Source organism: Pundamilia nyererei, unplaced genomic scaffold (genome assembly GCF_000239375.1).
Source record: "Pundamilia nyererei isolate P.nyererei 1_Seehausen unplaced genomic scaffold, PunNye1.0 scaffold00139, whole genome shotgun sequence".
NCBI lineage: Eukaryota > Metazoa > Chordata > Actinopteri > Cichliformes > Cichlidae > Pundamilia > Pundamilia nyererei.
The window spans coordinates 21,410-31,933 of record NW_005187540.1 but is presented as its reverse complement, the minus strand read 5'-3'; the positions used below and the strand labels follow the sequence as shown (position 1 = coordinate 31,933).

At 44.6% G+C, this 10,524-nt stretch overlaps 1 protein-coding gene across 2 annotated transcripts in view; it reads right to left on the bottom strand.

Annotated features, from left to right (window-relative positions):
- Positions 1 to 4,486: 4,486 nt before the first annotated feature.
- gon4lb (gon-4 like b) overlaps positions 4,487 to 10,524 on the bottom strand; it is a 27,246-nt gene continuing 21,208 nt past the window's right edge. For both annotated transcript variants that reach the window (XM_013913612.1, XM_013913613.1), the window contains 10 exons: positions 9,794 to 10,037; positions 9,551 to 9,708; positions 8,178 to 8,375; positions 6,494 to 6,637; positions 6,109 to 6,417; positions 5,696 to 5,794; positions 5,492 to 5,618; positions 5,059 to 5,410; positions 4,865 to 4,967; positions 4,487 to 4,781 (listed from right to left, as the gene is read on the bottom strand). In XM_013913612.1, the coding sequence (XP_013769066.1) occupies positions 4,665 to 4,781; positions 4,865 to 4,967; positions 5,059 to 5,410; positions 5,492 to 5,618; positions 5,696 to 5,794; positions 6,109 to 6,417; positions 6,494 to 6,637; positions 8,178 to 8,375; positions 9,551 to 9,708; positions 9,794 to 10,037 (1,851 nt within the window). In that variant the 3' untranslated portion in view covers positions 4,487 to 4,664. The remainder of the gene's footprint in view (positions 4,782 to 4,864; positions 4,968 to 5,058; positions 5,411 to 5,491; positions 5,619 to 5,695; positions 5,795 to 6,108; positions 6,418 to 6,493; positions 6,638 to 8,177; positions 8,376 to 9,550; positions 9,709 to 9,793; positions 10,038 to 10,524) is intronic.

The window sequence follows — 10,524 nt, the reverse complement described above, 5'->3', positions numbered from 1 at the left end:
TTATCGCCTCCTGTTTCCTGTGGAACAGACATATCAGCAGCAGATTCGTCTCCTATTGATCTACCTTGGAATGATGTCAGATTTTCCTCCACCAAGCAGCCAATGCTTCAGATGTTCCCACATTTGGCCAGGTGTCAGAGTTTCTCTCCTCCTGACCAATCAGACGCAGACACTCACATGGAGGAAGATTTGTGTGCCGCAGAGAACCATCAGAACCACCAGAGTCACCAGAACCAGCAGCAGGACGCAGAGGGCAAAGCAGACAACCATATGGGTGAGGACTGCCTGTGCTTTTAGTTTGAGCCTGCAGAAGCTGAACTGAGGAGTTCAAAACCAGATTTTTAGACCTTTGAAAGGAATCGGTTAGTTTCTGTCTTTTTCTCTTTATTATTTATATTTATGATTTCCTTGGAGACACATGCTAAGCTAAAGGAGCCCAGTTAGCTCATTTAGTGGATTAATTTTTTTCCAGTGATGCATGAATTTTACCCAGACCTCACTGATGTTAACATCACAAATGGACCATAATGTACACTGACTGAGTGGGAAGCCGTGACCGCAGAGGTAACTGCTTCACCCAGGAGCTCAAAGGCTTGCCACTAGTTGAAATCTCTCTGATTTTTGTTTTGTTGCTTCTTCTTGTTTCAGAGCTCGATGATGACGTAGACCCAGAAACCGGAGAGAGAGCACAGGGTTGACCCCACCCCCTTTCTGTCAGGAACTGCTGCACCGCCCACATCACCTACACCTGGGGGAAGAAAGAAGCCTGTTGCACGATCATGACCTAAAACACTGTCAGAATTCTAAAAATGTTTAAAGAGAATCACGTTTAAAAATGGATTTAGACCAGTAACAGATATATTAGATGACAATAACAGGTAAAGTAACATTTCTATGAAGAAATATGTGAACCTCTTATGATGATTAATAAAGGTAAAATCAGAGTCAGGTGTTTTCAGTTGAGCTGTTTATATTCAATTCAATTCAGTTTTATTTATATAGCGCCAAATCACAACAGCAATAGCCTCAAGGCGCTTTAAGGTGCTTTATATTGTACAGTATTTAAAGAACTATCTATCCGAGTCTGATTTCCACAACATGTTGTGACTCATGACCAGATGAGAAGTGAGGATTTCAGAAAGAGACTTGTTGGTGGTCATTGGGCTGTAAGGGTTCCCAGAAGCTTCCCTACTTTTATATTTTTCATTTGTTGCATCAATCAGCATGCACTTTGTCACTCAGAGAGTAAAAGTCCTGAATTAGCAGCTAAGAACCAAAAACAGGTTCCAAGAACTTTGGCAGTTTGTACTTCCTGCAGCATGGAGTGACCACAACTACGAAAATGTTCCCGCAGTCCAAAAGCATCTATGGTGGGGTCATGGTTTGGGACTGCTTCAGTGCATACAGACCAGAACAGCTCACCATCACTGATGGAATGATGGATTTTGACTGAGAAGCAGGACATCTGCCTGTGGATTGAATCGTGCAGCAGAGACAACAACCCTCAGCTCACAAGGAGAACATTAAAGAAACGTTCACGTGAGGAGATGTGAAGCTCAGAGTCCTTGGGGCTATTGGCCATAGCAGAACCTGGAAGCAAAGGTTCAAATACTTGATGTGATACTGGACCAGTCGCCTCAAGATGCTTTGTATTGTAAGTTAGACCATACAATAATTTAACATTGATAACCCCAACAATCATATGACCCCCTATGAGCAAACACTTTGACGACAGTGGGAAAGAAAAACTCCCTTTTAACAGGAAGAAACCTCCGGCAGAACCAGGATCAGGGAGGGGCGGGCCATTGATTGGTTGGGGTGCGAGAAGGAAGACAGGATAAAGACATGCTGTGGAAGAGAGACAGAGGTTAATAACAGATATGATTCAATGCAGAGAGGTCTGTTAATACATAGTGAGTGAGAAAGGTGACTGGAAAGGAAAAACTCAATGCATCATGGGAATCCCCGGCAGCCTACGTCTATTGCAGCATAACTAAGGGAGGATTCAGGGTCACCTGGTCCAGCCCTAACTATATGCTTTAGCAAAAAGGAAAGTTTTAAGCCTAATCTTGAAAGTAGAGATAGTGTCTGTCTCCTGAATCCAAACTGGAAGCTGGTTCCACAGAAGAGGGGCCTGAAAACTGAAGGCTCTGCCTCCCATTCTACTTTTAAATACTCTAGGAACAACAAGTAGGCCTGCAGAGCGAGAGCGAAGTGCTCTAATGGGGTGATATGGTACTTTACGGTCATTAGGGAGCGTTCACCCCATGATCAGAAGTTTGAGGGTTCAAATCCACCGAAGGCTACCTGCGGTATCCCTGAGCAAGGTACCGTTCCTACACATTGCTTCCTGGGTGCTGGATTGGCTGCACACTGCTTCACTGAGTGAATCGGTTAAATGCAGAGAGTAATTTCCCTACAGGGAAAATCCAGTTTTGAGATCCTTCCCAGACACCTTAACGCCCACTCACATCTAGGTTTCACAATGAGGTCACCCTAAACCCTGGCTGATTGTGACCCACACCCGTTTTCACACCTTGGGTTGTGTGATTAGGTAGAGGTTTATTAGGGGGTCCATTGTCCCTCTTGGCAGATTACTCCCACAGGGCTTAAATCTGGGACTCTCCACTACTTGACCCTTAGAACTGAAAAAGCTTGTTGGATGAGAGGTGAAACATCTTAAAGCAACTTAAAGAAGTCCAGACGCTTTTCTTTCCAAGCTCCTTAGACTACGATAACCTGGATGACTGAGAACCTTCACAGACATACAGGGGAAAGTATACAAAAAAAAAAGATAAGATGGGGCCTGATTGAATCAGTTATGATTAGTATCATCAGTAAATAAAGTAGCAGGTCTGACTGGATTCTCTTTAAATGCTTTTAGGGCTTGTTTAGGTTTAGGAAGGTTTAGGTCGTACTACAGAAAGAGAGGAAAATGTTAAAGGCTTTAATCTTTTTACTGCAACAGAAACGCCTCCATTAATTGTTTGTCTGTTTTACAAAGAACCTGAAACCTGAATCAGGTTTTGTTTTGTGTACAAGAAGTGTCACTCATCTGCTGCAGGTAAAGCCGCACTCAGACATCAGTATAAAAGGTTCTGCTGTCCCTGTGACAGAGTATTGGCACCAGGGCATGGCATTCAAAAGGAAAGCTTTTGTGTAAGAAGCACATGAATGCAGTCCAGGCAAGAAACTTGCAACATGTCAGAGGACGATGTGACCTTTGACCTGCTGACAATAAATTTTTTCCCACAAAGTTCTGACTTTCCCATAAAAAATTTCCCGTAAGAAGTTCTGACTTTCCCATCCCATAACATCTTTCCTCAGAATGTGACCGAGCTTTTGATTTTTCTAAGATTATTTAACTTCCAGTTTGAAAACATGAAGTTCCCAGTGGCTGATTTCTGGTCAATAAAATGATCGATTTATCTGATTTTAACATTTTGTGAGGTGATAAAATAAAAAGGTGATTTCTGTGGTGCAGATTTAATAATTTCCTTAGGGATCAGCATACTTTTTTAGTATGCTGATCCCTAAGGAAATCTTACTTTTTTAGTATGCTGATTCTGCTTGATGAATCCCAACTCGTTTAAACTTTTGTCCTTAGGTCTGATTCTAATGTACGGTCATCTTATTGATTACTGAACTATTGATGACAATGTGATGGCTCTATAAAACTGAATGTTTGGCGTTGTTCCTCTGCTTTTGTGTGAACAATAAAGCTATTCAATACCGGGTATTTTGTGTTGTATCCCATCCATCCATTTTCTTCCACTTTTCCAGGTCGCAGGTCGGGCAAACAGCCTAAGGAGATAAATCAAGGGTTAGGGTTAAGCTCCTTTTTGCTCGACATCACCAACAAAGCCAGATTAGGCAGCAAAGTAACCAGACTAATATTAACATTAGTGTAACTGGTCCAGATGTTTGAGTGTAAAAGTGATATGCACCGGAGTTTCGTATCCTCCACGCAGCATTCCCAGCCTGTGTCCATATTTCAGATTGTTCTGTTTGTGGATAAGTTGGTATCATTAATTATTGATTAAGTCTTAATCTCTCTGTAACGTTAACGTCAATCTTTGATCGGTGTGCATCACAAAGTACAGCTTTAAAAGCCATCTGGTCCTTCAAGTTATTGTGTCCCCACAAACATTTTTTTTCTGTTTCTGTTGTTTTGTAGCATGTTTATATCTGCTGGTGTTTTCTTAGATCACACCTACAGGTGTTAATGTTTACATGTTCACTTATCCTTATTAGGATAATCAGGATAAGAGAATGAACGTGCACTCTGCTGTTCTAAGTTGAACAGCAGAGTGCAGCTCACACCTGTACTTCCTGATGAAAGGCTCAGCGGCTTTATTCAGAGGAGTTTGGGATCAATCATACATGAACTCCGGTGTAACATCTTCCACTTAGTTTGGCACTTTTGCAGTAAAATATTTTCTACAATAATCCGTTTGATGTGTCAGCAACACCAGAGAACATGAAATCATGGAAAACTTCTTTATTGACTTAAAAAACAAAAAGACAACATAATATTAAATCTTCTGAACGTTAATATTTACAGATTTTTTATGGACAGTAAACACATCAGTGTTTGCTTTCTTTTATTTTTAATAAAAGACGCGTTGCTTTTTCATTGGATAAGATCTTCTGACTGGTTAATATCAGTCTTCCGTTTCATTGGCTGCTTCTGTCTCAATGGGCGGGGCTTCATCCTCTGAGTTGGTCTGACGTGCTGCTGTCCGAAACAAATGCATCAAATCCCGAAACCTGCGGGACACCTGAAGACACGACAAGAAGTTAATAAAGTGAGTAGTTGACAAACCGACCAATCATGCTGGAAGAACACTGAACAGCCAATCACCTCGCTGGGAGTCTTGTTGCCGAGCAGGCTGGAAATGGCCTGAAATGTGTTCTGATTGGCTCCTTCTTGCTGACATGTCTTCAAGATGACCCGGTCTGCTTCTCTGAAAAATAAACAAACAGTCAGGCCTTCCATAGGTGCCTCCTAACTCCTTTTCCTAATCACCTTTCCTTCGTCGAGGTGAAAGAAAGTACCTTGTCCACAGGATCACTTTCTCCCCGCTCGCAGTCAGAGAAATGTTTTTGGCACAGACAGGGAGGTCAGGAGGAAGAGGAGCTAACCGAGGAGGAGTGCAGAAGGCTGCAGACGTGGAGGAAGCTGTAGTGGAGGGCGGAGCTACAGAGGAGGAAGTAGAGATCGTGGAGGTGCAGGTAGAGGTGATGGAGAGGGTCACAGGTGGCGGTTGCAGTGTCTCCTCTCTCCTGCTCCTCTTTGCTGCTGGGCTCTGTTCCTTTTTCCTCTCCTCCTCTTCTTCCTCACCCTCCTCTTCCTCCTCTTTTGTATCAGCCAGTGGAAACGAGCCTTCCCATGATGCATCACACCGATCTGTCAACACAAACAATAAAGTTATTTAAAGCAAACATGCACCTGTCTGCTAAAGGACCAACAGAGGATCGTGTGACATACCTGGCAGGGGACTGTCATCGCCCCCCTTCAGGTCCAGGTCTTTGTTAGCTGGTTCATCATGGGTAGCACTTATCTGAGAGTAGAGTGGGTCCAGACTCTTCATGGCCCTGGACACGCCCCCTGAGGTCTAGAGGAGAGATGAACAGGTAATTCAGGTGTAATTCTTTCTACGCATTTCACCCCTGGTGAAACATACAGACATACCTTATTGCCATGGCAGCGGGTGCATCCTTTCCTCTTGTGTTTCTGGATCTTTGAATCACGACAAGGGCAGACCCAGTCTTTATCGGACCAATCACAGCCCTGCAAAGAATAGTGTAAATCTGTCCAATCACAGGGTTGAAAACAGTAACAATGTATATCTGACCAATCACAGGGCTGAAAACACAGCTGCTCATTGTGACAGGACGTCAGCAGAAATAAGCAAACAATCCTGGATCCCGACTTCCAAAAGATCTGGAGTCATAACGGATCCAGATTTCCAAAAAAACAGACGTGGAATCTGACTTTGGAACGCTCTGGATTGTTTTTTTCTACAAACGACCTGGAGTACAGCTCTCCCCTAAAAGATTGATAAAAAGGAGCAGAGACAGGAAATAATCTGACCCCCTTCAGACCTTGTAGTTTCTGTGAGAGTCCATCTTCCTTCTCTGACGCCGGTTTGTCATTGGTTGGATCTTATGTCCCTCCTCTTCCTCTTCTAGTTCTGGCAACGTCACCTCCTCAAACCCGCCACTGGCCCCGCCTCCTGAATTTTGGCTGACGCCCTCTCCACCTTCCAACCCGCCGCCTCCATCTTCTGGCCAATGGGTTTCTTCAAACTGTCCAGGATGCGCTGGAGGTGGGCGGAGCTCGTCAAAAAACACCCAGAATTCAGCTTGTAAATGGGTGTGGCCTTTGAGCAGCATAGACATCTGAGCTTTGAGCTGAAAACATGAAACAGCTGAGATTAGCACAGGTTAGTTCCACCTGTCTGGTTAATCTGGTTCAAAGACCTCGTACCTCGTGGACGCTGGTGGGACTGAGGTCCTGGCCTATCTGCAGAGCTTTGATGATCTTCTGGTAATGCGACGGATTGTCTCCAAAGCTGATCTCCAGCTGTCGAAGGAAACGGCGGCTCCGCTCAAACGCCTGCTGCTCGTCGAACTGCAGAAGCATGAAGAGTGAAAACACCGTTAAATTCTTGTGACCTGCGAATGGACGGAGGCATGACGTGAACTCGTTGTTACTGAGCTAAAAAGCTGCAGTGATACGGATACTTGCACGGAGCACATGAAATGAGGCACGGGGATGTTTGTTTATTCAAACTGCGCCGCTCGAGTTCTGCAGCACACCGCTGACATGCAGTTTTTTTACTTCCTGTTTAAGAATCCATAGTGCTTTGTTCTGATGCTGGAATGCCATCTGTAACTGCACGATGGCAGACTGAGTGCGTGCACTCATGCCCCAGCTCGCCCGAACAGATGGGCGCAGTCCAAACATGCTCGAGCATGGCGGCCTGTACAGAGGAAGCAGTTGCGTCAGCCTCTACAGACATTCACTGTCCTGCTGGCAGCTACGGCAACTCTTAAGGTGGAATGCTTCGCTGTATGAGCTAAATCAATCAGCGCACCTTAAAAAAAGAAAACGATTGATGATTCTTGTCTAAGGAGCTTGGAAAGAAAAGCGTATGGACTTCTTTAAGTTGCTTGAAGACATTTCACCTCTCATCCGAGAAGCTTCTTCAGTTCTAAGAGTCAAATGTGGAGAGTCCCAGATTTAAGCCCTGTGATCAATGATACTCTAAAGAAACTCTGCCCTTTGTGAACATGGAGATAAAAGGAGCGTCATCCTTCAGTTGTTCTCTCCTCTCATTATGAAACTCTTTAGCCTCCTAACAGGTTCTCACATGAGGGGCTCTGTGATTGGCTGAGGCTGACTTTAACTTTAGTCGGAGCTTTAGGGATTAGAGATTTGTAAAAACACATTTTGAATTCATCACTTGGAGCCTTTATGAGGAAACTTAATGAACATGTAGCTGATGCTGAAATGCAATTGTGTGGGTTGCCATGACAACACCAGAAGCCAGCGCCTGAGATCGTTATATTGTTTTGCTTTATTTAGTATTCATGTTTGTGTACACTTACAGTGGAAAAGGATCATCTTTGAGTCCAGTGATACATTTTTTCTTACAAAAGAAAGTTTCTGTGAACATGATTGTGGAGTAGTCACCTCCTCCGGAGTCACAGGAACAACAAGTTGTGAGCGGCAGAGACAAGACTGACTTTTAGGGCTCTTCAACTTTTCTACTGCTGGTTTACAAAGCGTACACGGTAAAATTATGCTTGTTAAATGAATGAATAGTGGCATTGTAAAGCGCTTTGGGTGCCTTGAAAAGCGCTATATAAATCCAATCCATTATTATTATTATTAATAAATTGTTAAGCACTTGTGCACTTTGTTAAAAGACACAAGTGTCTGAAACAGATGTTGTATGTGCCAATGGTATTATTTTACTTGCTTCTAGTTTTCATGGTGCTCCATGATTGTGAGAGGAAATAAAAAAGGAATTGTGGACATCAGTAAGAAGCGTGGATTTTTTTTAAAATTTTTTTTTACCAGAGTTGATACAGAACACCTTGGGCTGTCATCAACAGAAAAACCAGCGAGTTTAACTCCAATGATAAAAACCACACGAGCTGCTCACCAGTCCACACAGCAGCGCCTGGTCAGGATGCAGAAAAGCGGCGAAGTCTTGGAGGAGGTCTGTCCGGTTTCCCAGGATGCAGCGCAGTTTCCTGAACAGCTGCATCACTTCCTGTCCATCTCCCACCTGCTCAAACTCACTCAGCAGAGACACAAACTCCTCCACCTGCTCAGGTACATCATGCAGTGCCTCACGCACCTGTCGACACACAGGAGAAACATCATGAGCCCACATGTTCTAAGGAGAGATGGTGATTACTGTTGCCATAAAAACAAACAAAGTGAAGACCGGCCCCCTCGTACAGACTGTACGAACTTGAACGAGCGCCACGCCAGTAAAATCAAATGTCACTTCTTTTTTTTTTACGCCATCCAAGCGATTAAAGGAAACACCAACTCCACCACCTATATTTTAGGTATCTTATTCCACAGTTTTTCTAATTTTTCTATGTAACTTTGCACTGTCCACTTTCTGCTGTAACAAAAAAATTTCCTACGTGTGGGACTAATAAAGGTTATCTTATCTTACTTTTACTGCCCTCCAGTGTCCGTGTGGCGGCACTACAGATTCCACTTACATTGCCCCATCAATCTTTCCCTCTCATTCACCCACAGACGTCGTGCTGCTGTGGTCACTCCTCCTAGCTCCTTCTAACACGCAGAACAATGAAAGCTAGACACAAATCCCGGGAGACGCGATGCGGGAGTCATTAACGATGCTGTTGTTTATGATCCTCAGAGATTACAATGCTAACAATAATCCATGCAAACACGAACCAAAGAGCCCGAAGGGAAGACCGGACACGTTGCACCGTTTATGTGCCGAAGCAAAAGCAGCTGAACATCAATGACGTTCTCATCCAGGTGATGATTCACAGGTGAAACCACAAACATGACCACGAGCACAGTGTGTGGTAAATTGACTGATTCTTATATAGCGCTTTTCTACTCTCCTGGAGTACTCAAAGCGCTCTATACAACACATTCACATTCTGCTAGGCACTGACTCTAAACTGAGTGCTTTTCTAACGACATTCACACTCCGACAGATGCATCGGAGAACATCAATATCTTGCACAAGGATATTTGGCATGCAGACTGGAGGAGCCAGCGATCCACCAACGTTCCAATCAGTAGTTGACCTGCTCTACCTCCCACATGGTGGACGGGTGGGTGGAGACCTATCAAGTGATCATTCACTAAAATCTGACCAATCCTGCTGGAGGAGCAGCCACGAACGTTTTTTCATTTATCACAAGAAATGCAGGAAACTGAAAGGAGGTTCGGAGGCGATGATGTCAGTGTCTGGAGAGACCATGTGTACAAAGATGGGAGCTCAGCAAACAGCGGGACGATTTAACGTCCATTGCTCACCCTGCTGAGGTAACTCTGTGCGAACGCCATGTCTTTGCTCTCTCTGTGCGGGTCGTTGTCCAGGATGTTTTCGTCATACAGCAGCAGCAGTTTGGCGCCATCTTTGCTGTGGCGCTCCTGACGGCTCCTCCTGAGGCCACGATGAGGTTGGCTTCGGCCTGCAGAGATGACAGAAAATAAGAAACACGAAGTATTCGGTCACAGATGGCGAGTGTTTTAAACGGTGTTCAGACGCAGACCCACCTCGTCCTCGTCCGGGACATCGCCCCCCTACTCCTCCAGGCGTCCGCTCTCTGGACGGCGTCTCCTCGTCTAAACCCACTTTTTTGCTCCGCCCCTCCCCTGAGTCCTCTCCTTTTGGCCCCTCCTCCTCTTCCTCTTCCTCCTCCTGCGACCCAGGAGAGGTGGGAGAGTGCTCCTCCTCTGAGTCGCCATCTGTACAGAGCCGCTGCTCCGCCGCAAGCCACGTCAGCTGCTTCATTGTCTCCTAAAGGTCAAAGGTCAGAGATTATCCAAACCCTCAGCACCTCATCAGCATAACTTTTCTTTTCAGCCGTGCTTTTAATATTTTTAAACAAATCCAAACGCCTCCTCGTGAAAACAGATTTCACTGCCGAGAGTTACCGATATCTAAATCAGTGAATACCAATCATTCACAAACGTCTCCCTGAAGACGTCTGTCCTTCAGTTTGTTTTGGTTTACTTTAAAGACCAAACTGGTCTTCATTAACGTTCATGTTTCTTCAGACTGTGTCCTCTGGATTCAAACCCAGCCAAGGGTTTGGTGAGGTTTTTCTCAGAAACACCGTTCTCAAACCCACTGAGCATCATCCTACTCTTACTTAAACTTGATCATGCTGTTGTAACCAGTGATGGTTATAACGGCGTTACAAGTAACGGCGTTACAAGTAACGGCGTTACAAGTAACGGCGTTACAAGTAACGGCGTTACAAGTAACGGCGTTACAAGTAACG